Source organism: Pelecanus crispus, chromosome 3 (genome assembly GCF_030463565.1).
Source record: "Pelecanus crispus isolate bPelCri1 chromosome 3, bPelCri1.pri, whole genome shotgun sequence".
NCBI lineage: Eukaryota > Metazoa > Chordata > Aves > Pelecaniformes > Pelecanidae > Pelecanus > Pelecanus crispus.
Window position 1 is genome coordinate 7,755,603 of NC_134645.1, and position 25,805 is coordinate 7,781,407.

The 25,805-nt window shown below is 43.2% G+C and overlaps 1 protein-coding gene across 1 annotated transcript in view; it reads left to right on the forward strand.

Annotated features, from left to right (window-relative positions):
- ISM1 (isthmin 1) overlaps positions 1 to 23,739 on the forward strand; it is a 40,284-nt gene extending 16,545 nt beyond the window's left edge. The window contains exons 3-7 of the mRNA XM_075708318.1: positions 6,745 to 6,981; positions 15,186 to 15,453; positions 18,530 to 18,673; positions 21,472 to 21,561; positions 23,222 to 23,739. Coding sequence (XP_075564433.1) covers positions 6,745 to 6,981; positions 15,186 to 15,453; positions 18,530 to 18,673; positions 21,472 to 21,561; positions 23,222 to 23,739 — 1,257 coding nt within the window. The remainder of the gene's footprint in view (positions 1 to 6,744; positions 6,982 to 15,185; positions 15,454 to 18,529; positions 18,674 to 21,471; positions 21,562 to 23,221) is intronic.
- Positions 23,740 to 25,805: the final 2,066 nt, after the last annotated feature.

Below are 25,805 nucleotides of genomic sequence, written 5' to 3' on the forward strand. Positions count from 1 at the left end.
CACCTTTTTATTATCAAAGTGTTTATACAAACTGGCGGTTCTTCACCTCCAAGCTGAACCATACTGATTGTATTTTCCAGCCGAAGGAAAACATGAAATACAAGCAAACAGAGCATAAAAAAATTGCTGTGCTGTGAAATGTGTGTCCACAACATGTAGCAAAAGGTTGCCAGATCTGAATATAATATGGTTGGTTTTCTCCTTAAGCTCTGAGGAAAAAATACTGCCTGCCAGAGCAGTTCAGATGTGGACTCACTGTTTACTAATGGTGTGGAAGAGACAGGGAGCTTGGTGAGGGGAACTCCCAACCAGAGCCTGAACGAAGGATGGACCAAAGCTTGACGACTGCAAGTGAATGAACAGGCTCAGTAGGGGAGGAATGGTGGCGGGGCTGCCCCGGCACTCAGGATGTATCAGTTCAGATGGTTCAACAAGGCAACAGCCTTCTCCTCCACTGCAGAGGGTCCTGTCGTAGGGTTGGCCGTGTGCCTCGAAAGAGTGGTCTGGGACTTACTAGACCTTAGATGTGAAGGGGGCCTCAACACTACCACCCTAGGATCTCTGCAGTCGTAGCATGTCCTGGCTATATGTGTTCAGTTCTCCAGATCTTCTGTGTAGTTATGAGGGCTAGAAGTTTTTAGTGTAAAAAAACCTAAAATGCAAAAGCTGTGATTCTGAGATAAGTGTGCCCAGATGCTTTCAGATTCTGCTTCTGCTGTATGCAGCTCCTGATTGCTATTGCAGCATACGGCAGAAAATCAGCTGTGGTGGGCTGGGTATGTACTTGGGCATCCCAAGCAGCTCACTGCCTAAACAGTGCTGCCACTGGCACCCAACATTTAAGCTGTCTACAGAAGACCTCTGCTCCAACAGTGACTGCAGATTGCCATGTCTGCTCTGAATTTCTGCTGTCCTAATTGCAACAGTATTTGTGACTCTGTCCTATTCTCCACAGAAACAAAATCACTTCAAGAGCCGTACAGCCCCTGAAGCTGATGTGTCCCATTGCAGTACCCGGTGGGGTGACTGGGTTTGGTCTTCGCATAGCCGCTCAGTCACACATGCAGATGTACTGCAAGTTAGAAAGAACTGGATATAATGTCATTTTACTAATTTTGCAGGACTAAATAGAGAACTATTAAAAAATAGACCCTGATAAACAGAATTCTTTTTCTTTACTACTATTTTTTATTACTGACTGTAATCAGTGATTCATCTTCTGTTTACGCAATGTTTAAAGCAGATGCTATATTTTGGAGTCCCCTAGCGAAAACAATTGTGTACATGCAAGCCAATGTAGTCCATTTTAAATGATTTATGAACAGTGATTATCTAAAACATGCTATTAATTATCACAACAATTTGTGCAGCTTTCTAAAGATGAGTGAGGCCTTTCACTTCATTAATATATGTGAACGTGAGGGACAAGCACATTTTAAGGAAAAATGAGCGTGTCTCAGTAGCTGAGTGGTTGATGTGACAGCCCCCTGGTCTGACTTCTTCTGGAGATAGTCAGTGGCTCCTTGGCGTGAACAGGAGCTGTGGGGCTCAGTACCGCCACATGCTATCAGCTAGTCACACAGAAATTAAATGGGAACCCGAGTGATTTGCCTGCTAAATGAGAAAGCCAGGACTAGAGCTAAGAACAAAACGAGGGTCTTCTGACTGCCTGGACTGTATGTGGCATTCATCATACAAGAAATTTTTCTCGGTGTATCTGATAATACTTTTCAGCTGTTAACTTCACGTGTCTGCTTACCCAACACTGTCCTCATACCTCTTCCTGCTAGGTCCTGTGCTGGTTATACTCATGATAGACAAAAAAATAACTAAAACCCAGGAATTAGATCACCCAAGTTCATTACAGATCTTGGATCTGCAGAGGTGAAAGTCTCATGTAGTATCCCGGTGTGTTACTCAGCCTCCCCAGACCGGTTAATTTTAAAGTGATCATTTAGCACTAACCTGGAAACACACGACAGCCTTCAAAATCAAAACAATCTGTTTAGGCAGGTGGGAAATGAAACCAGTCCTAATGGCTATAATGGTTTTCTGTGAAGGCCCCAGGCCTCATTTTGTCTCTGATAGCAATATAATCTTTTATAGCGTCTGTGAAGTTTCCTAATAAATAAACGTTCCTTGTTCCTGGTGGTTGAAGATGCTGTACAGGTGCATCATGAAAGTGCATTGACAGACTGTCGGTTTTCAATTCAAGACCTCTTGTCAAGATCATTTTACAAGATATTTCAAAGGAGTATACAAGAAATAAAAAAGCAATGTAGCTGCAGCAGGGATTTAGTAATAGATTCCCTTGCTGTCTGGGACCTGTTAGGGATATAAGTTGCATCAGTTTTCCCAAATTCTTTCAACTCCATCATTAGCAGTGCTTGCAAATGTGCCCTTAGTTGGGCAAGAGGGGAGGGAATGAACGAAGGTAAGAAATGTGAGGGACAGAGAAGGAGCAGCTGGTCCAGAATATTTTCTGTAGCTCCAGTCATTCCTCGCTTATTCTCTGTCTTGGTGGTTTTTCCAGAACTGGAAATGGGATTAAAATAAGGAAGAGAGGAGGGAGATGGATTCCTCACTTGCTAAAAATGCAGAGAAATTCCCTTTTTCCCTAGTTTGGTATTTTTACAAGTTCCCATTTCTGTTTAACTTCTCTGGGGAAGAGAAATGGTACACTTCTCTGCAGCTAATCTCTCCTGTGACAGAGGGAGAAGCAAAAGAGGAAGGCAATGGAGGGAGTTAAAATACCTATTTGATTATTGAAAAGTTAAACTGCAGCATCAGGTAGGAAATTTTTCCTGCATGCAGGGATGTCTCTTGGTGCCTTAAGACCTGCCATGGTGCAGTCCCACCTGGATCGCCAACATTTAAAGTTATCCTCACAAAATCCCTGTGCGTTGCTCTTCTTCCCTGGTTTATAGATGGACACAAAGACATTGATATGTACTGAACCACTGCCCTCCCTTTTTCAGTGATGCGTGTGGCAAGGTGTGTTATTCTGTAATGCAAACAATAGGGCAGAGTCTCTCGGATTTATTTCGTTGCCTTGTCACACAGCTATGAATAATGCGTTCCTGCCCTTATAGATTGTCCACACTTGAAATACTCAGAAAAACCAAGCTGGTTTTGTATTAGGAGCTTCTATAAATATCTGATCCTGGGGGGCAGCAGAACTGTAGCTGACAGCAAGCATGAGTAACCCTTAAAATCATCTTAATGGAAAGTTTAAAAGTTGTGAATAATCCTGCTAAATGAAGGGAAAAAAGTGATTTATCTTAAAATATTTAGAGCAGATGCATCGTTTGAGTAAGAAACCAATGTGCCTGAATTAGAAATGTCACAACTTCAAAGAAACTGAGTCAGTAGTTCAGAATGAAGTGACATAGCTTTTAAAGGAAGGCAAGCAACCCTGCTTTCCCAAAAGCAATTGGGAATACAAATTGTGTACCCCTAAAAAAAAATAGTATAAACATGTGAAATAACATAGAAATAAGAAAAGAAGAATATATTTCCACCCCCCCCCCCCCCCCAAAAAAAAATTAAATTTCATCTGTTAGCTTTGGAACACAAACCCTGTTTTCTTCAGGAAGGATGCTGGCATTGCAGTAAGGACACACTTTTTCCTGCTAGATTGGCCTTGGAAGATCCTTTGCCTGAGTTAATGTAGTAGAAAAGAGTGAGCCCATATTCTTCTCTTTCCATGCAGTTCAAGCTCACTTTTTATTGATGGCAGCCTCTTTTATCTTTTCACCAGAAATACACATTTCTAATACTACTGCAGATCAGCTTAGTCACTACACCAAGAATTATCTACCTAAAAAATAGGCATTCTATTCATTTTAGTAACTGGAAGCAAATGGTCTTTTACTCATGGTACTATGGGCAGATAACTGAAATGGTCATGCGTATTGAGCGTTTCTGTTTGCATATGTTGCAGTATGACACAGATGCCCCAAGGAGGCATAGGGTGGGCTTGTCCCAGCGTGAAAGGGACTGCAGGAGATAACGCTGCTTTTAGGCGGAGGACACACTATTTCACCTGTGTCATTCCTGCCAGCCATTAGGCAGCCCTGCTCATAAAGACAAACTCCACATGTCCCCCCCCCCACGAAGTCTGCTCTCGGGCTTGGCTGTCACTGCCATTAGCAACGTGTACCTAACGTTGAACCGGGGTCTTCTGGTCGTGTCCACCCTGAGCAAGCGGAGTGGTCCATTGCCTTCCTCGCTGCAGCAGCCTTTGGTATAGGGCAGTTATCATGTGTCCCCCTCTGTTTTTCTTTTTAACGTTAAACAACCCCAACTCATTCAGTCTGTAATTAATGACAGCCCTGCCCCAAGCAGCTTGGTAGTGGGCCCGATCAGCCTGATGTCATTACTTCACCATGACAATTTTCTAACTAACTCCATGTGATATTCCATCTGTCTGACACTATTAAAAACTTTTTATATAGCCCTTATTATTGTAGTTGCTGAGCTCCCCGCAAACATCACAGTGAGGAAGGGAAGTGCTGTTATCCCCACCGAGGCACAGACGGACCATGACCTGCCAAGATCACACAGCGAGCCTTATCAGAGAATTAAATGTAGGTCTCTAAAGTCCTTCGCCAGCTCTAGCTGTATGGTATGTTAATGTGGAGAATCAAGATGCTCCTGAAGTGGCAAGCAGATAGGGAAAGTATGAAATTGTATGTGAGAATTTTATTATTTTTTAATAAAATCTCACTTTATTTTTAATAAAGGTAAGATTATGGGCATGATACCCCAGAAAAAAGTAGTTAAGTACCACATTTTTTTTTTGGTTCCTGTCTGAAGTAACTTAATAACAGCACAATTACACCTTGTTGTTAGTCAGCCATAACTGAGAAGCCATTGAATCCTCACACGCCGAGAAGTTTGCAGTTAAATTCTGTTTGATAAGTGTTAAGTTACAGCACTAGCACATGGGTAAGGAACCTAAAGTTAGATGAGTGGCCCTTGGTTTTGTTTCCCAGAGCTTGCTGCTGTGTGATTTGCTTTCTACTCTATATTGAATAAGGGGTGTGTTAATGGGTGGCCCACCAAAGGCACCTGAAAGCCCTACCTGGTCTTCAACAAAGAGAAGCATTCTTGGTTTAGCCTTCAAGCAATACAGACGGTCTGGAGCACATATATTTTTAGCTCTGCACATGTACGCTAACTCAGAATGAACCTTTTGCATCTGTGCTGTAGATAGATGTATAACACCTTTTTGGCACTTTCAGAGTGCAGCCATTCAGATCATGAAAGTAGCAAGACAACATTAATTCTGCTAAACCTGATTTTGCTCTTTACAAATGCAGTGCAGCAAGAAGGGGAGAGGAGAACCACCTTAGTGTTTGCTTGAGATGATTTCACTTAGTCCCAGATTAACTCTTAAATCTTGCTTTATTTAACTCACTGAATATTTTCCTGTAATGTGCACAGATTATAGTGTAAAATCTCTTCAAAGGTCAATTTAGAACTTTCTAAGCAAATAAACACGAAATAAAAGAAAAGGCATTGGAACTGTTATCTATCTGAGAGCTTAACAAAAGGTATGCTAGCTTAATTTGAGCCAGGGGAGCTGGATGGAGATTGCGTTTAACCAGAAATGCTGGCAAAAATATGCTTCAGTAGAGCCAGAACCACATGTGGCCATTCCACTTTAATTGTGCTTGTTTTAAAAGATAGGTCTTTAACATTTACCCTCTCCATGCTTGCTGTCTCTTTATGAACTGAAAATGAAAGCTCCCCAGGCAGTCATACTAAGACCTCAAGCCTAAAATTTTTCAGCTGAGTCAAAAGCAAAACCTGTGCTGAATATGCCCCACGCATTTTTTGTAGCCATAAGAAGATTGGGCTTCTCTGCTGTTTTTTTGCCCGAGTCCCCAGGCCAGTCCTAACCCAGGGAGCAAGTATTTTGATATTAAATGTCTCTCCTTGGTGAGGTCAAAGGCAGTGGCAGCAGTGCTACTGGTTCGAAGGCAGCCTGCTGTAATATACTACAAAACCCGAAAGTACGCTCAACAATAACAAAAGCATTAACCGCTGACCCACAACTTGGTGAAATTCAATCCCACCATTAGGCAAACATGAAAATGAGATCCCAGAGGAAAGAAGGTTCAGATGTTCAAGACCAGAGAAATTGGGTGAGGAACACAGACAACGAGATGGAAGTTGTTGCAGGCTGAGAGAGAGGGGGAGGTTGCCAGTCAGCGGTAGGATCTTCTAATACCATAAATTTCAACATGCACTTGGTAGTCAGTGTTTTGGAAGAAAACAATTTGTAATAAAGATACCTTTCACCATTTTAGGGACACATTTAATGTGATACAATTTGATTTCCCAGGAGTTGCTTCAGAGCTTCATGTTTCCAGATTTGCTTTAAGTTAGATGCTTGCGTCAATGCGTAGGTGCTCACTGCAAGCCTGGAATGTTACAGGAACCTGAAAGAGCTAAGCGCCCAAGGCTGACTCAGGTTTATCTTGCGTCAGATGGTTACGGCTTTGCACCACTGTAACTAAGTATATTTCAGTGAGAGTCAGATGCCAACCTCATGAGCACCCTAGGAAATACCAGTCATAAATCCTGCATGTTTCTGTAACGAGCCGTGGGTCTGTGTGCTGTAAGGCTTTCGGTACGCACTCTGCAGCCGTCATTGGCAGGAAGCTGGAGACGGGGGCACAGGCAGGACTGCACGCTCTCTCAGTTGTTGTTATAGTGCGTTGCTTTTTTCCCCAGAACACACTCACTGCAGATGACCGTTCTCCTGAAGACAGCTTCACCTTGAACCCTGAGGACAGAAGAGAATACCCTGATCTCCAGGCTGCCCACCGGCCGTTCCCTAAGCAGCGATTCAGGCAGGAAAACGGGCATACGTCCTTGCAAAGAGATGGACCCAGATCTTTCCTCCTGGACCTCCCAAACTTCCCTGACTTGTCAAAAGCAGATATCAATGGGCAGAATCCCAACATTCAGGTACAAATTTATGATAACGTGATTTTTTTTATGACCCGCACGGAATTATTTTACTGAACCAAGAGAACTTTCAGCCTGGTTTCCATGACGTCCAGTCAGAACACCCTGTCTCTCTATCAATAGCACCAAGAGAGAATGAAAATAATATAATATAATGAAAATAATATAATACATAATATACTTTTTGTATTAAGTGAATGCACAGATTTCAATTTTTTTCTGAATTTCTCTTTGGATAGCATTGATTGCATAAGTGTGGGTATCAATAGGGACCTATATTATGATACTAAAGCCATCTTTGCTATTGCCATTTGAGAACATATTCTCTTCGTTGATACTAAATGGGTATTTTAAATCCTGTTTTCAATTCTCTGTTGCAAAATTTGTCTGTGAACACATTCTCTTTTAGTATGCTATTATAAAATGCAACCATCCCCAAAGGTTCTAAGAGAACAAGTCTTTAAGTTTCAGTTCCAAATGTGGTCCTCTGTATGGAACCGAGACTTAAAGTTAATTTCTGCAACAGCTGCCTGGAGTAAAAAAAAGTCTGCAAGAAACTTTGTTATATGTTATTCCTGAAACTGTACTTGGGTTTGGAATGGCCTCTTACAAGCCACTTGCATCTTGAAACTTCAAGGATTAGAAAGAGGAAAAAATGAGTGATTTGTTTTTAATTCAGAGCCTTAAAGCAAAATTGGCATTAATAAGCAGTCTTTTTTAACCAAAACAATAAATTGAAGTGTTGTTCTGCCTAAGATGTGCTTATAAAAACAGTACACTAATAGAACTGTTTTTCTGGTTAAATTAATTCCTGGCTTCTTATAGTCCGCCAGCCCACAAAATTACCATCTTTTTGATATGTCTAAGAAGTACGTACGTAAAGATAAAATAGATCTGTTGGTGAGAAACCAACATGATCGGGCGAGAACAAGCTGTCTCCAAGTTGACACTCCATTATGTCATAGATGGCTTGCAACTTGAAGAAGCCTAGCAGATTTGGATCGAGTGCGGGGCCAATACTTGACGGGCCAAGGTAGTAAACATGTTCAACATGTGGTGACTGCACACATCCCTCACGCTAGGAGAAGCCTCCCAGAAAGCCTTAGGAAGGGAAGGTAGGGAAGTTATTGGGGCCCCAGGTTGTGGCGTGAGGTAAATAGTGTAACGTTGTTTGAACAGTGTGTAAACCGCAGAGGAGGACAAGAGGAAACAAAAACCTTCTCTGATTGATAACAGCATTTAATGTTTAGACCTAGGGAACAGATAAATGAGATGGAAGCATTTCCCTGGCTTGTCTTTATAGTAACTGCTTCTGCTGTGACCTCTTTTTCCACCACCTGATCTTGGAAATGTGTCAGCCAACTATGTTAGCGGTTTTGCTGTACTCTCAGAAGCCTGGTCCTGTAAACTGGAAAACATTGGGCAGCATGAATCCACAAGGATCAGCTCTTTCAGAAACAGGCTTCCTAAGTTCTGCATTATATTTAGTTTGCTTACTTAGGTGCATAAATAGGGATGTACAAAGCTGCTTTAAGTTCCTGGTTGACAGTCCTGCAGCAGGTTAGGCCTCATGGAGATAAAACTCCCGTTAATTCATTACAGAGTCAATGAAAGATTATTTCTTTGCCTAAAGGTTGTAAAAGCTGGCCTACTCTTTTGGGAAAAACAAGATTATGGGAAATTCTTGCTCGTTAAACAGTACCGTACTGACCTGAATGGAAATAATGACACTTGTTGACTTGCAAATTTCTCATCAGCTGTTTGGCAGGTGAGAGCAGAATCGATATTCATTTTTCTTCTGGCACAATGGCTTCGGGCTCTGTAAGTTACAATTCTGGCGGCGTTAATTTGAAAGTCCTCCTAGGACAGTGAGGTTGGAAAGGAGAAAAAAGCCTGTGTGTGTTAATCTAGCACAATGGCCACATTTACTTCTCAAAGACCCACAACTTTTTTTCCCTTCTACTAGTACAAACCTGCGTAGACCAAAAATAACATTTTTAAGGGAAATTATACCTGGAAATTTAAAAACCCTAATAAACAGACATAAAACTCAGCCTGAAAAAGCAGGTCAAAAAGATACTCCAGTGGGTTCTCTTTATGGGCATTCCTTCTCTGGTTTCCTGTGAGACGGCAATTGCTGTATCATGCCCTGATTTTGTGCTCTTTTCAGGGAGAAAGTGGTGGATATCAGAACACCATCGCAGGGATTCAGAAAATTAACATGTCCCCAGGTACTACTGTATTTATCAGGTGATAATCAAATATAAGTATAGTGGACCATCTTCTGGAAAAACCTCAGAAACAACAGGCGGAGCTGCAGTAATCCAAATGACTCTCTGCACACAAGACCAGGATGACACTTACCGGTCTTTCTAGCCTTGTAAAATCTCCCATCATTTTAAGTGGCATTTTTTTGCTTTAGCATTGCTTCCACGCTGGTTGTTTGAGAGTAACTGCAGTAGCTGTTGTTGAGCAAAGGCTGGCTGTTTGGTTTGGGGTATTTTGTTTTCTTCTTTTTTGTCATTTTAACAATTCTGTCAATGCCTGGAAGGCTTCTGGATGAGAAGGTGATTACAAAAAGTGATCACACATTTTCTTTGGATTTCCTTTCACAAGTGGAAAATCCCTTCTGTGTAGGTTTGCACTCATTTGGTGAACTAGCCGGGGGATGCCTATGCAGACCTTGTACTTGGGCAGGGTTATTATTCAGAGTAAGACAGAATTGTTCTTGCCCCTGAGTAACAGAATGAAGTCACATGGGAGGTGTATGGGAACCTGCTTATTTTCCATTTCTGATGGGTTTTTCTCATCTGTTCCAATCAGCCTTCTACAACCTCTCAGCTCTTCTCTGCAGCTGATCCTCTGCTTGGAGCCAGATGCTTCAACTTGTAATTGAACTCTTGCTCTTGTCCCTCCCCTTTTCTTTTTACTCCTGGTTTCCCAGGCTTGTGTGCTGTAACAGGTAGTGCGCTGCGCTGCTCTCTGTTGTCCCACGGCTTTGCTGCTTTCCTGGCAGTGCTCGACACTCTGACAAATGAGCAGGAAAGGGAAAACTCCTTACTGTTTGTCAGGCAAGGGCATTTTGTTGATATTAATACTCTTCAGAGAACTTGAATCTTGATCAAGCTTCACAACCAGTATACCTGAAACACAGCTGGGCAAGTTCCAGTTGCAATGTATGTGTTAAACATTTTAGATGAGGTGACAGGTTCCAAGTAGAAACTGTGCAGAGTTAGGTAGGATTCCTGTCCTAAAAACAGGTTGATGTGCCCTGGAAAACTGAAGTAAATCAGTACATGATTAAATGTGTTGCGATTATTATCCTTGCGTTTTGTTGCGGGATTGGTAATAATTGATAGGAGTGATTGTAAGCCAGAAGAAGTTAACGCTGCCTGCTTGGTGATGTGTTTGTCTTCATCATTTTGCATGAGGTCTGTGGGCCATATCCACCAGTCATGCCACTCCAGTGCTGCTGTGTTAGCTTTATTTATTCTCTTTGATATCTATTCAGTTTCTACCTTCTCTTAAAAAAAAAATCTATGCAGAACCACCCACTCTAGGAATGTGCACAACTACAGAGAAACAAGACTCTAGGATCTGCTTTTAAAAAAGACCTGTAGACTTCAAACCAACTCTTCTCCAGGTTCATCCATGGCCGTTTTCCTCACCTCCATCTATATCACATGTCACTTTTAACACATTTTATTAGGTAGCATTTATATTTGTCACTTGAAGCTGCTGGTTTCACTGCATTGGAAAGCAACACCCTCTCGGTACCGTCACAAAAGACTCAGCAGTATCTGACCAGTATGTCTGATCCCTAATCTAGTACAGTAGGATTTGGAGGGCTCCAGAGGTGCTTATTTCTTGTAATGCCTTTAAGGCTTAATAGTTTAAAGTAGTAGCAAAGCAATTGTCCCTGACATTAAATTAAGACCCAGAAAAGCAGAGAGCACATGTTCATTTTCTTGGCCCTTGGGCTGGGTCCTTGCCAAGGAGAACTCCCTGCTCCCAGGACCATCTCCCCGGTCAGTATGCCTGCGGCACCGAGCTAGCTGCAGCACTGGCAGCGTGGCGTAGCCGTGCCGGGAGCCAGCTAGTCCTCCTAGCAAGCTGGAGAGACTGGTCTAGGCAGAGCAGGGTGCCCCAGGGCCGCAGTGAAACCACTTTCAATAACCAGGGCTGTTCTTACCTCTGCACTGATTTCTTAATGTCGCGGTGTAACGAGAGCTCACTGCAGAGTGCAAAATTCAGAGCTGGGTTTCGGACCAGATTTTTAATTCTAAGTTCAGTTAGGCCCATCAGAGAGTGCGGCTAGAACTGACAACATTCAATACAAATTTCAGGTTTTGAGTCACGTTGTTTTCTTTGCTCCCAGCAAATTTTGAGGGTCCTTCACTTTTCCTTTCATCGGGTCCATAAAACTGTTCTAAGTGAGCTGTCATGACATAACCGGAAGTAAATTGGTGTCACTGCTGATACCATTTTAACTGAAGTTGTTTTGTGGGGTAAATCTAAATTTACCATTTCAGTTTCTTATAATGAACTCATTTCTGTTCTGCTATTAAGTTACCTCATTGACGACTTGCAGATACCCACCTTATGGAATGGCAAGTTCCGCATTGCAGATTTGCATCAGTTGCATGAAGGAAACGGGATAGAAATGTCATGGAATCCGCTGTATTGCAAATGTAGTTCTTCCTGAAACATAATCTTCCAGTTGCTTAGGGCAATGTTTACACCATTGAAGTGAACTCAGAAACATTGTCTCAGTAAATAGGACAAAGTACACAGCGCTTTTTGTGCGCTCCAACAGGCGGGAAAAATATTTATCTTCTGTGTATTTTTGGCCAGGAGAAAACTGGATGTTGGTGTCTCAAGACATCTGTGCTCGATACATTTGTTTCATTAGAAATTGACTGCAAATCTGTTCTTTTAATGCACCTATGCCAATTGTTCTTAATAATTTTTAGAGGAACATCCTTATTTATAGCTCATACAACCATAAAAGAAGTGGCTTCATTTTAGGTTTGAATACTTCTGGAAATGATTGTGGATTTATACAAGAACGATGTTACCACAGACATTTTGGGACGCTTGAGAAAAAATAAATAATCTTTACAGTTTTGATAATCACTGGAAGAAGAAATCAGAGAAAATTAAGTCTTTAAAACAGTCTCCAAGATAGAAATACTAAGCCAGGTCTATTTTTTAATTTTTGAGAGAATGTGTTTTTGTTGGAGTACTCATACAGCATGAAAGCTTTTCCAGAGCTGCTTTAAATCCCCATTTTTAATGACTCTGGTTCTAGATCTGATTTCTTTTTTCCTTTTTATAAACAAACTCCAGTATAGAAACAGATCAAACAATACATGTTTCTGTATCATGTATATGTATCATGTATATGTGTATGTCATGGGCTAATGTTGTTAAGGCTACCTGTAAGTACTGGGAAGAATTTGGCGAAGGCTGATTTTTCACAATTTTAGACTGGGATAGGGGAGCAATTCCTCACCCAAAGCAGCAGCCTCTTCTCACACCTCTGCCCTAACTTTTGGGTCATACCATGGAGGGATTACTAGGATTACTCACTGATTTTCTCCCTGCCTCTGGAAGGTCCATTACAGTTAAATGGCCTGGGCAGAGCATAGCTGAGTCCCTGAAAGCAAACAGACCTAGAGTCGACTGAAGCTGTCTTTTTTTTTTTATTTCCAAGAGTGGCAGTTCAGACAATCCCAGGATTCTTTATAGAATTTTTCACGCCACGTGTTAAACAAACAACTTGGTAATCAAAGCTTAAAACAGCAGAGAGCGGAATATAGGTGTGTGTCAGACTACCACACTGGATTTTGCATTTGTTACGTTCAGTTTTTAAATAGGCTGTGTGTTGGAAAACTCATTTTAAAGGCCTTTGTCATAAGCCTCCTTGGTAGTAAAAACAGACTGAAGAGGGATATCTGATTGCAGGGGCATGTCTTGAAAGTAAGTTAGTGGCAGTGCTCTTGGAGGTCTCATGAGCCTGGAAGTTTGTGCGTACACCTGCTTCTCGTCCCCAGCGTAGCACACAGCTCGACAGAAGTTTCTCTGTCCCTGCAAACCCTCTTTTGCTTAAACTGACTTGGCACCCCGAATCAGTATTTTAAATCAAATCCCTATGGTTCTTCAACCTGTACCTGGCTGAGATAATGCGAGTTCATTCTGACTCACTGTCTTATAACTACCGATTGCCAAAGCAAATGGAATGATTATCAAGGGCTCCCTGTCTTTTTTCATGAGATATATTTTTCCCCACTTTGCTGAGTCATTCCTTCCAAAGTTAATGTGGTCTTAAAAATACTTGCCACTAAAGTACTGGAGTCATGCTATTTTTCACATGGGCAGTACTAAAGCCCTGCGACTGGCCAGCAGCGCAGTGTTAGCCGCTCAGTAACACTATTTCCTTTCACTTATTGTGAAAACGCTGTTTTGCTTGGATAGATGCAACAATTTTGAATCCCTGACCTAACCCCGATGTTTTCAAACTTATGAAATCCATTTTAATTCCTGGTCTGTAGAAGCTGAGGTTTAATGAAGTAATCATTCCAATTCCATATTTAGTCTGGGAGTAAAATCTCTCTTGTGTAAAGATGCTATTAGGCTGACAACTGCACTTTCCCTCGCTCTTTCTCCCAGTGGAGCTTCTTAGTAGCCTCAAAGTTGTTTCATTTCAATGGCTTGGTCTATGGTCAAATGCAAAGCACGAAGCAGATGCAAAATCTCCTTTCTCCAAAAAAGGATGCGTGGGCATTGTCTTGTCTGCGCAGCTGTGGCTGCAGCTACGAAGCCGTGGCAGCAGTTCTGTTTCACTTCCTACATCACACTCCTCTGTGCATCACAGGTAGCTGAAGAAATGTGGACACGCTTTTCTTCCTTTTTCTTGTGTGTGTCTTGTGATTTTACTAATAACAACTGTATAAAACTAAACCTTTTATCCAAAATGCAAATCCATAGAGCCAAGACTTTTAGCATAACAGTACATTATTCTGGTTTTCCTGGTTTTACACAAGCCAATTTTCAAGGAGTACTGTCTTGAAAGACTGCTTTGTAAAGCTGTAAAACGTGAAGAATACCTCCGTACCAATTAAACATTATCGGTGTGTCTGATAGTCACTTCTGTATCATGGTCATTTAGCCAGCCCAGTGTAATCACTGAACCACATTAGCATGAAGCATCAGAGCATTTTATGATTTATCTGTGGCCACGCAATGCTTGCATGACTCACAGAGCCAAGGTTTCTGGTGGCCAGTTCCTATTTCTACCTAAGTAGGCACCTATATGCACACACAGTATTTATTCAAGAGTTTCATAGTTACACATTGGTCAGCACAGAAAAGGAGTAATCAGGGGTTGTTCCTATACGGAATTATATTTGCATTCATGATGTCTGTGGGGGAATTGGGCAGCAAACTTTGAATCTTGGCTCTGGGCTTCTGTAGAAACCGTAAACGGGTTGTATATCATTATACTCTCCAGCACAGAAAGAGGACCTACTTCAGAGGGCTTAGGAGCAAGTGACTTAACTCGGCGATGGTTGAAAGAGCTGCTGGCTCCCATCGCTGCAGTGTGGTTTCACATAGCAGTGACGGCCCGCGCGTTGTGTGACGGAAACACTGGTGCTGTGGGGAGGCCGTGCGAGGGGATGCACCTAGAGGGCAAGGCAGAGACCCCGGGCTCCACGTCTTCCACCTTGGCACTCGTGGACTTCCTTAGCCTTCTGTTGAGTCAGTCCAAGTTCTTGGAACGGGCTCTGCACGCCGATGTGCTTCATGCTTGCCTCAAATTCAGCCTCAGTGTAATTAGCGTAACAGATTTGGTTTTCTTTTTTCTGGTCATATATGTTTGGGTTTAAACATCTTTTCCCCATAAGGCAGTTTCTGCTTCTGCTGCAAAGGTTTTAGGCACAGCATGGGTTATTATTTTGTGCTGGATTTTTCCTAGCCTTTGTTCCAAGGTCTGATTCGGCAGAGGTAGCAGAAGGAATCATTCAGCCACTGCGTATCTCTGGGCTCGGTAATCCGCATATGGTTTACAACATGCGAACCCTACGGTATTACACAGCCCCTTTGCAAGGCAACACCAGTCATTTGTCTTCGCCGTGTAGAAAGTTCCCCACTGACTAGGAGGGGATACTGACGGGCAGGCTGGCCGATTTTGAATCCCGTAGGTCACCATTGAAGTGGTGGATGGCCCCGACAGCGAGACAGACAAGGACCTGCAGAAGGAGAGCAGCAAGCCCAGCTGGCCAGTCCCATCACCTGACTGGAGAAACTGGTGGCAGAGGTCCTCCACCTTGACTCGCATGAGCAGCGGTGACCAGGACTACAAGTACGACAGCACTACTGAGGACAGCAACTTCCTAAACCCTCTCGGTGGGTGGGATAGTCATGCACCCAGTCACCGGACATTTGAGTCCAAGGAGCAGCCGGAGTATGGTAAGTTTGCGTTCCAGGCCTCTTATGGGCATCTTGGGATTGTAAAAACGAGTTTGGGGGAAATGAGAATGGTGAGGCATCGCTGAAAGTAGGCCAAGCAAAATAGAATTTTTCAACATGTGGCTTTTGTTCATCAGCTTTTAAATACAAATCTGTGCAGATGCACAAGCTGTACTGTGGTAGCTGCATTCCACTAGTAAGTCTATAATCTTGAAAATCATACCAGTTATCCCATAAGAGGGCCTTTTTTTTAGTCCTAAGCGTACTTTTTTTAAAAGCAAAGGAAACAAGGTTTCGTATTTATTTTTAGAGTAAGGATAAGTACAAATTTAGAAGCGTGCGGTGGTTTGGGAACCAAAATATAATTATTGGATAAATAAGCAAGATCTAAAATGTGGTAGTATTTGGTGGATGCACAAATAAGATGAATTATGTTAGTGCATGTGTGGGGAGTGGCATATGCAGCAGGAACATTGTGTATTTGCGTGTGTAATTCTCTTCCAGATGTGTCATGGCGAAAACAATTGTTTTCAGCTTGTTGTATGAAACAGTTGCAGAAACCAAAAACAGAGAGGAGCTACAGTTATTCACTGCCCCAACGGGCTGTAACTACCCTCATGGCAATGACTCAAGGGAGGTGAACTGATATCATAGAATCATATATATGTGCTCACAGGTAGCTCAGAGCCTCTCGGGTTTAAGTTGCATGTAAATACAGAAGATTTTTAGTTAGAGCAGGGTTTCAAAGCCACAGTACTTTTACCCTGGCACTTCCGTTGCGTTCCCTAGATACTGCAGGGTGGCTGTCAGCTACTGATTCAGTCTTATTTTTCCAGTTTTGGCTAACTTTAAGTCCTAGAGCCTTAACAACTGGGAGAAACTTTTCGTGGAATGGTGTATTTAAACACATACATGTGTATTAAATTTTGTGGCCAGAAGATTGAAGTCTATCCCTTCTTTTTGCACCTGCATTTATTTGTGGGCACACTTTATTGCCAAGAATTCCTATCTTAGGTAATTATTCATTCAGGTAAAATAAAATTCCTTTCACAAATAATTGTGGTAGGAAAAAAAATTAGGAGAATTACAAACATAAAAATGGGAAGAACAGGTTGAGCTCCAGCTGAAAATCTAACGTGGTAATTTAATATTTTGTGTGTTTCACAGTGCAGTATAAACACTAGGTAGGTAGGCAGGCCTAAAAATTATCCTAGAGCTCTCTGCCATACTCTAGAGCACCCTGCCAATTGGAAAAGATTCCTGGCCTTCTGACTAACCTAAAATGTCGTGCACCATCGGCCTTGGCCAGGAGGGTGTAGCAGCAGATCCTGCCGAATGGGGCTTTTATGCTAGTTCCACCCATTGACCTGTTCACACGTTTCACGGCTCTATCTCCCTTGTCCTGCCCCGGCCAAAAAACACCGCATGGCTCTGCCTGCCCTTCTGGGGGCTCCCGGGCTGGGCTCTTGGACAAGCATTGCACCTGGCTCACCCTCCCTCTTCCTCGCCAGCCACGTGGAGAAAAAAAAATCAGAGTTGGAAAAGAGCAGGGAAGGAGAGCAGGACCAGGGAGAGAGGGCAGATCACATTTTCCTGAGACGCCTTATGCCTCTTCAGGCCACTGTAGTGCCCGCCTGTTGGCAAATCCCAGAATCGCGGGTCTTTGTACACAGGCAGTAGCCGTGTTCCCACCCACATCACACCACGGACACCTGATTCAAGCGTGGTGGCTTCCCGATCGGCAGCAGTGTAAGAAAAGCCCACGAGGTCCCTGCCACGAGGAACTCACATCTAGGCAGCTTGCTACGAGGGAGATATATAACCTTCCCATACTCCTGGCAATAAATGTTTAATAGCACCCTGCAGAGTTGTCGTCAGTCATTACATATGGTACAAATCAAGTTACGTGTTCTACTAACCAGCTCAGGAAGCCCACAGACAGCATGGCAGTGGGGGGGGGAACGGGAATCGCGTGTAGCACAGAGGCCGGTGCAGGCAGGGATCTGTCCCTGTGTCTGCCCGTACGTACATGTTCAGCCTAGAGCTATAGCAGGGCTGGCTCAGAGTCACTAAACCCGAATTTGCTGTGCTACCAGGGCTGGTTTAATCCAAGTGAGCAAAGGCTGCAAGTTAGGACCACAGGGTCAGTTAAACATCTCCTCTAGGTTGTAGAGAAATCCATTAAGCCAGACATTGCCTAGCGAGAGACAACACTCTGCTGGGGAAGCCAGTGGGAAGGCAAGAAAACTGGGATTGGTTCATGGACTCCGTTTGGTGGCCTTCACGGGGTGGGGTGTGCAACAGTGAACTCGGCAAACAAAGGAGTCTGGTTCTGAGGGGTCTTAGAGTGGCACCACACCACAGTGGTGCAGACTTGGTATCCTTTGCCCTTGGCTGTCTACCAGAAGAGAGTAAAGTCATATTTCGTTTTCAGAAGGTTCCTGCTAGTAAACAGTCAGATTTGATGTTATTTAGTAATTCACATAAAACGCTACAAACTGCATGTTGTTCTGGGTGCAAGATGCATATGCAGTTCCCTGTATTCATGGCAGTAATATCTGTTTCCTGTTAAGGGACCGAAAAACAAAATTGCAATTTTCACGCAGGACCCTCTGCCTCCCATAGTCCAACATTCATTGTGTCCTAAGAATTAATTAAGTGAATATTGTTGTGCTGTTGCTTGTGTTTTGCAAAGAAGAAAAAGAAAACTTCATTTATCCTGTGCCTGATTAGTCTGCGGTCAGAAAACATATTCCTATATAGAGGGAGATTATGTGAATAGATGTGTACTGTTAGTTCATGACCCAGCTTTGCAGCTGAGGATTCTCAGCTGCCAAAAGGTCAAAAGAGAAAGGAAATATTTTTTCAAATAATGTTGCATGCATTTCCCTGAGGAGCATCAAGTGTGAAAACCATTTAAACAGCAGGCTTACGCCTGGCATTTAGCCTGAGCTTCAGGTAGAGACATCTGGATTCCATTCTTGTTTTGCCTTCTTAATAAAAACCACTACACAGTAGTTTTGGGTAGTAGGAGTTTTGTTTCTTCATTTCCTTCCTCATCTTTGTTCTTACACAGATTACATTGATGGCGAGGGAGACTGGAGCCCGTGGTCCCTTTGTAGCGTCACCTGCGGGAGCGGCACTCAGAAGCGGACGAGGTCCTGCGGGTACGCCTGCACTGCCACCGAGTCACGGACCTGCGACAGGCCCAACTGCCCAGGTGTGCTCATGTTCACGTGAGCTGCTGGCGGGGGAGTGGGGAGAGGCGGGCGAGGGCGGGGAGGGGAGCCCTCCTGGACACAAAGCCCAGGGCCTGATTGTTCCCTGGCCAGGTAAGAGTTTTGGCAGGAGGAGACACGCTGGTTTGCAAGGCCATTTATGAAGCGGCAGGTTCGTTGCTAGTAATAATATGCTGCGAGGTGCAGTCTACTATCCCCTGGGACTTAAAAGACAAATACAGGCTTTTTTTAGGGTACGGCAGTCATTTTTGTGCACAGTACGTTTTGTATTCATTCCAAAGGGTGTAATCTACTCTATTGAAACAAATTTGTATTAATTTTAGCATTTCAAAACAGTTGTGCTGACTGTTACCTCAGCGAGCTCATATTTTGCTGTGCAGTGAATGGGTGTTCCTGTGTTGTGAACTAGTAGCTCCCCCCCCAGTTATACGGCTTTGAAGTTTTGTGCCTAATGTGTACAGAGTTGCTGTAAGACTCCGTGTGTATTAATATGAAAAAAATACTTTAAATACCTGCTTTGCATTTCACTCCAGAGATTTTGGGTGCACTGGGCATTAAGCTACAAAATTTCCTGTCCTAGAAAGTCAATGTTAGGGTGGAAATGTCACCTCTGTTTCATTACACGTTGCTTGACAATTAGAGAATTATAAAACACCAAGTTTGGTCCTGCAACAGCTGTGCAGAAAGGGATGAAGGAATGTATAGTTTTGGCTTGAATGTATTCAGAAAATGTGGCCAAGGAGCCTTACCTTAGCTCCTACCCGTCTACAGTCACTGACATTTAAATGCCAGTAACAGAGGTGTCCTTACTATCATCGCGCAGTTTTCGCTTTGGTGAAAGCAGGGCTGAGCACTCAAACCTAGATTGTAAAAATTTAAAGCTGCTATGGAGAACTTTCCCATTATGTTCTTTAAATGCTGCTGTGTGTTTGGATTTAGGCACGTTTGTAATGCAGTGGTGCAGTAGTTGCCACAATGCATGGGATATGGGCAATTTCATTACTTCCCAAGATCGGAGAGAAGTAAAAACACATGCCGTGGTGGTATGCATTTCACTGAGTTTACTTAATGACTCAGAAAGGCAGCAATTCTTAAACTGGAGGTCAGGGTTTTTTGATGGGAAGTGAAATGTCAGCAGTGCTAGAGAGAAGACTTAGGAGCCTCAGCGAGAGTTGGAGAGAAGTTTCTCACTCGCAGATAGATGCGTGCATCCATTGCAAGGTAATGGCTGCTAGGCAGTTCAGGCGAAAAGTGTTTCTGGATGCTCTCATACATCCTGAAACCTCAGTACTAAGGGGTTAATTCAAGAAGAAAGCATGTAGCCCCCAGTTACATTCTCCAGTATTTATTACCAGCTAGCATCAAACAGTGGCAAACTTGAAAGAATATATTATGTCATGTAACAGACCCCCAACGATCAGCAAGCAAAATATATTCACTCTTTGAGGCTGTGCTGACATTTTTAAAATTACAAGGGCAAAGCTCAGCTTCTGCTGTTTATGATTCCAGCAGTGAATTACTGCCTTGTAATGGGTACTTGGGTATCTATTATTCTGCATCTACTGCTGGAGTTAAGGCAAAACCCTATGATAATTTTATTGAAAAGCTGCCTGAGGCTGTTTTGAAGCTTTGCAAGCCACTATTATGCCCCAGTTCAGGAGATCAGGAGAAAGTTCATTGGCAAGAAGATGGATGGTGAACAGACTTCATTATTAACCGTATAGTTATCACGGATTAAAGAGCTTTCTGCTCTCTTTGGAGGTCTTTAATTCAATGGAGAGGGAAAAAAAAACCCCAAACCTGTTCAAATGCTTCTTCCAAGAGACATTTGCTTTAAGGCTACATGGCAGAGAAACATTAGGGAAACTTGAGGCTGGTAGGCAGACCAAACTAAAGCAGCAATGAAAGGATATTTACGTTGGCAAGATCAATTAATGCATTTTCTGGCGATCCATGTTTCACTCTACTGATAGCAAACACTGAAGTGGAGGTTGTTGGAAGATCCTGATATTTCAAGATCCCGATACTTTATTTGATTGCTGTAGGTGGTGGGGGATAGGATCGATTGGAGAGGTTATTTATCTCCCGCCTACTCACACCCTTCAACTCCCTAGCACTGGGAGAGACCAACAAGCGCCAGTCCTCTTGTAATAGCATCACTCTTCCTCGTACTTCCTGAAAAATGGTTGCCCACATATGGCTATGAACTTATTCGCCTGTCTTCAGGCACGTCGCTCTGTTTTAGAAAGTGGCACAAAGGCCGTCTCCTTTAGACAGCCCATTTTACCCAGGGCTTTGGAGTTTCTGTTAGGGCGCTTGTTTTTATCTTGTTGGTCACTTGTGACACATGCTCTGGAGAAGGTGCTGGTCACATAAAGCTGCCCGCGTGGCTGTTGGTGAAGTGCCTGCAAAGCTCCTACCTGAATTACTGGGAGGTGCTGGCAAGCCTTGCATTGGGAAGAGGAGGAACAAAATTGGTCCCCTTGCTGCTGTCCCTGCACTGGGTTCATAACTGACCAGTTTGTTGCTTAAATATAATCTAAGCTCTAAAACTTGAAAACTTTTGACCTTTAGGCTAAGCTTTATCTTCCTAACACCCCAGATTCCTTGGTCATTTTACTTTGAAATGAACGCTCCCTCCAGCAGCAACTTCAGATTACTTCCCTGCCAGACAAAAGCACCTTGCAGAACTGGGGAAGGAGGGCATGGCAGGGAGACAGTTGATTGCGTTGTGTTTTAGTAGGCAAACACCACCAGCACTAACACGTGTTTGTCTTAGGGATCGAAGATACCTTCCGGACAGCTGCCACAGAAGTGAGCTTACTTGCAGGAAGTGAAGACTTCAACGCTACCAAACTGTTTGAAGTTGGTAAGCAGCCTCGTCAATCTTTCAGTAACAGATAACAGACTTCCTTAGATTTTCCTGGTTTGACTCTCGCTGAGGGCCCAAGATTTTGAGTTGACCATTAAAGATGTCAGTAATAATGGCCATCTTGCTTAAGTTTACGATCTGAACCTTAGCTTGTGTCTGTCATAGCATCTTTCTCCTCTGAAGTCTTAGCTGTGCTTCTTTCGTTAGAAAATGGTGACTCCCTGTCCTAGTTCAGAAAAGCTGAGCTGTAAGGCTCCACACTAATGGAGGGAAAAAAAAATCAAACACTGTTTAGCATTTTGCTGAAATAGCCTCAAATGGAAGATACTATAAAAGCATTTTAGGTACAGCTGTCACATTAAAAAAAATGACAACAACTTTTATGAGCATACATAGCTTTTCTAACTGTGTGCTGCAGTGGGGCCAGCCAAAGCACTTTTATAGGGTATACTCGATACTGACCTATCTAAAACTCAGCCCAACCTCCATAATGTTCTGATTTCATCCCTCCAATGAAACCATGCTGTAGCCACTCTGAGACGCTGGATGCTGGACTAACCGGATAAATAATGTAATTCAGCACCTCCCTCCTACGGTGGTAGAGCACAATAGTTAATGATAGCTGGGATCAGACTCTTTAAGGAGATGGACAAACAGGACACAGATCACTAAGTAAATATTTTGCAAGACTGTTTGCTGTAAGTTTTAGGTCCCAGTCTTCGCCTTACTCCAGAGTCCTGTTAAGTAAGTGTGGAGCAAGATGTGCAGGTTTGTTCTGAAAGCCCGTAGCATGATACAGACACCTTAAATAATGTTTTAGGTAGGAGAGGTTTAACTGGATTCCCCCAGGACTCCTGCAAAATAATAAAGCGCCGGTATTAAATATGCTACTAGTCTATAAATCTCTTTAATCCCAGCTATAAGTCATGGCTCTGGTGCCATTAAATCCTCCTAATGTACAGACACTCTGATATTATGTCACATATGCCCTTTTAGAATCTGAATCAGTTTTGGCTGCATTTACCAGCTAAGATGTCAGTCTCCATGTTTGAACTACAGCTGCTTGAAATACCCCTTTGGGAAGATGGAGACCAAATAGAAAAAAATGTTTGTTAGTTAAAAGAAAAGACTGAATTAGGGCTTAATAATGAACTTCAGAAAAGGTAATCCAGGCCTTGCTTGCCATCTTGGTATTTCTAGCGTCATGAGAAACTTAACCCTTCAACACCTGAGTCTGCTGTTCTTCCAAGGTGAGTGAGTGGACTAGGGCTTTAAACAGGAGACTGGCATCAAATCACTGTGATGTCCCAATTTCAGTTCGGTTGTTTGTAAACCCACAATAGTGTCTCTTGTGCTGTGTGGGGATATCGGCAGCTTAATTAGAATTTGCCAGGTAGATGAGATGTCAGAGATTCTTACTGGCACTATAATGCAGACTAGCACTGCCTGAGGCCCTAAAGCCAGTCACACAGGTGATTTCTTTATCTGACAGCGCATTAACACAGCGCAGGCAGGGAGGCAAGCTTTGACTGCCCGCCCTTTCTTAAGCAAAGCACTGGTGCTGAACAGTTACGCTCCACTCATTTGTTATCATTGATCGTACGAACTGGGATGCTGCATAATGTATCTGAAGTTTCCATCTCCTGCCCTTAAACAGATACCGATAGCTGCGAAAGATGGATGAGCTGCAAAAGCGAGTTCTTGAAGAAATACATGCACAAAGTGGTCAATGATCTTCCCAGCTGCCCATGCTCGTACCCCAGAGAAGTTGCCTACAGCACTGCTGAAATCTATGATCGAATTAAGAGGAAAAATTTTCGCTGGAAAGATGCAAGTGGTCCAAAGGAGAAACTGGAGATCTATAAGCCCACTGCACGATACTGCATCCGCTCCATGCTCTCTTTGGAAAGCACAACGCTTGCAGCACAGCACTGCTGCTACGATGACAACATGCAGCTGATTACCAGAGGGAAAGGGGCGGGTACGCCAAACCTGATCAGCATCGAATTCTCAGCAGAACTCCATTACAAAGTGGACATTCTGCCCTGGATTATATGCAAAGGTGACTGGAGCCGATACAATGAAGCACGGCCTCCAAACAATGGGCAGAAGTGTACAGAAAACCCTTCAGATGAAGACTACTACAAGCAATTTCAAGAAGCAAGGGAATACTGAGAAGATTTTCCTACTCTTCAGACACAAAATGGCATTCGTTTCCTGGATGCCAAAGGACTGATAACGGCTGCTGCATTGTCTCCTTGACAGGGGTTGATCAGTTTCTTTCTAATGAATGTATATAGTTGTAATATAATACATAAGTATTTTTCATAGTGTGTGTAATTTATAAACACATATCTCTCTATCTCACACACACCTATTTTTACATACAGACATACATAAAACTTGTCCTGGTAGGATTTTATACTGCAATAATGTTCATTTAATAATGTGCATTTCATTTTATTCCCCAACTGCAACGTAAGTGTGATGTGGTGGGGGGGGCAGCTGCCATCACCATCAGGCCCCAAGGCCCCAGCTGAGGAGGGCACGGATTTAAAAGTTGCTATAAACAATAGGATTGAAGAATGTACTCTTCCATATGGGAATGGTTTACAAGATTAATGCACCTACAGCTTCAGTTTTCTCAATAATTGATTTCATGACTAGTCATATCTAAGAAAGGAAGAAATTTTTTTTTAGCAAGGGTAATACTCAAAAGTGAATCTAGAAAGTTACTAGCAATTTTTTCTTGGAATTCTTCCTGTTACCTTCTAGCTCAGGTCTTTGCAGTCGGTCTGGGACGTAGGGAGACGTAGCTGTGGTTTTCCTACAGAGCAGAAAAAGTCCTGAGGCAGTGGTTCTGCAAGAGGTACAAACAGCCCACTCCTGGAGACATCGCGGGTACGGAGCTGCAGCTGCCAGGGCTTAGGTCTTACGCAGGGGAGCGGGTCTTCAGGGCAGCTACCTGTAAACAAAGCGTGCCCTAAGTCTGTGGAGGAGTGAGGCCAGAGAAGGAAACCATGTCAGAGGGGGGGGGAAAGAAAAAATCACCATTACTTCCCAGTTTTTAATATGAAGAGTGTTTAGATCTGCTTGTTTGTTTCTTTTAAGAAAAGAAAGAAGTTTATTTTTTTAAAGAATGGGAAAAGCAGGCTACATCTTTCAAAGTTCCCCGAGATAAAGCACGCAACCACCCCTTTCCCCCCATTTAACATATGCTGAGTGCACAGTGTCCTACAGAAGGAGCTGTTCTTTAAGGAAGCTGTCTGGGAGGAACTATTGGTGAATTAAAATGTCTTAATTTTTTTAAAAAGCTAGCATTATTTTTGTAAAGTATTTATTGAATTGTAACAATAACTCACATGTGGGATATGACTCTAACATGAAAGGCTTCTGTAGATGGAACTTGATTGCCAAGAATAAGACTGTTGTCAGGCAAAGGTTTTACTTCCAAATTTTTTATAAAGTGCAAGTTTACATACATAATCCTGTAACTAAGCAGCAGATACTGGCATTCTTATGAAAGATAAAAATTACACCATGGGTAAATAAATACTTACAGTTCCATCCTGTAAAGGCTGTCTTGCTGCAAGTCAATGTCTTCATTTGGAAAACTAAGGCTAAATGTTACTAGAGAAACGCCTATTTTCGGGTTGTGCGGTCTGATATGCACATGTGTGCTGCACGTGGAACCTCACACAGCAGTAAAGCCGATCTTGCGTTGCAGTCAGTCTTAGCTGGAAGATTCAAGACAGCCACGAAAGACGATTCCTTCTGCTATATACATGCACACATAAATGCTGTAAATCTTTCCTCTGGCTCGGTTGGCCTTTCAGGTGCTGGTTGAGAGCGACTCCCTGGGCAGAAGCGTGCACCGTTCCCCCCAGCATTAGCATAGGCACAATAAGTCTGCAGAGTCTGGGAGGTGTCAGGCTTGTTTTGGTCCGCCCAGGTGGTGCAAATCAGGGGATAAAAAAGCAGCCGGGGCCTTGGACACCCGCTCTGCCCAAACGTGTGGTGCGTACGCTGCAAAGGCTCTCGCCGCATCTGCCGGACCTAGTCTGACAGGCTGCAGAGCCTCAGCGCTGGGCTGGGGCTCCAGGTTTCCAGAAACACAGCGGTCCAGGCAAAGCTACTGCACATACGCAGCGGCAACTGATCTGCTGAGGTAACTTCAGCAGCTGGAAATCTTGGCCGAGCCCTCGGATCTTCCCAGATGCAGGCTTGAGTCGGGGGTGGGG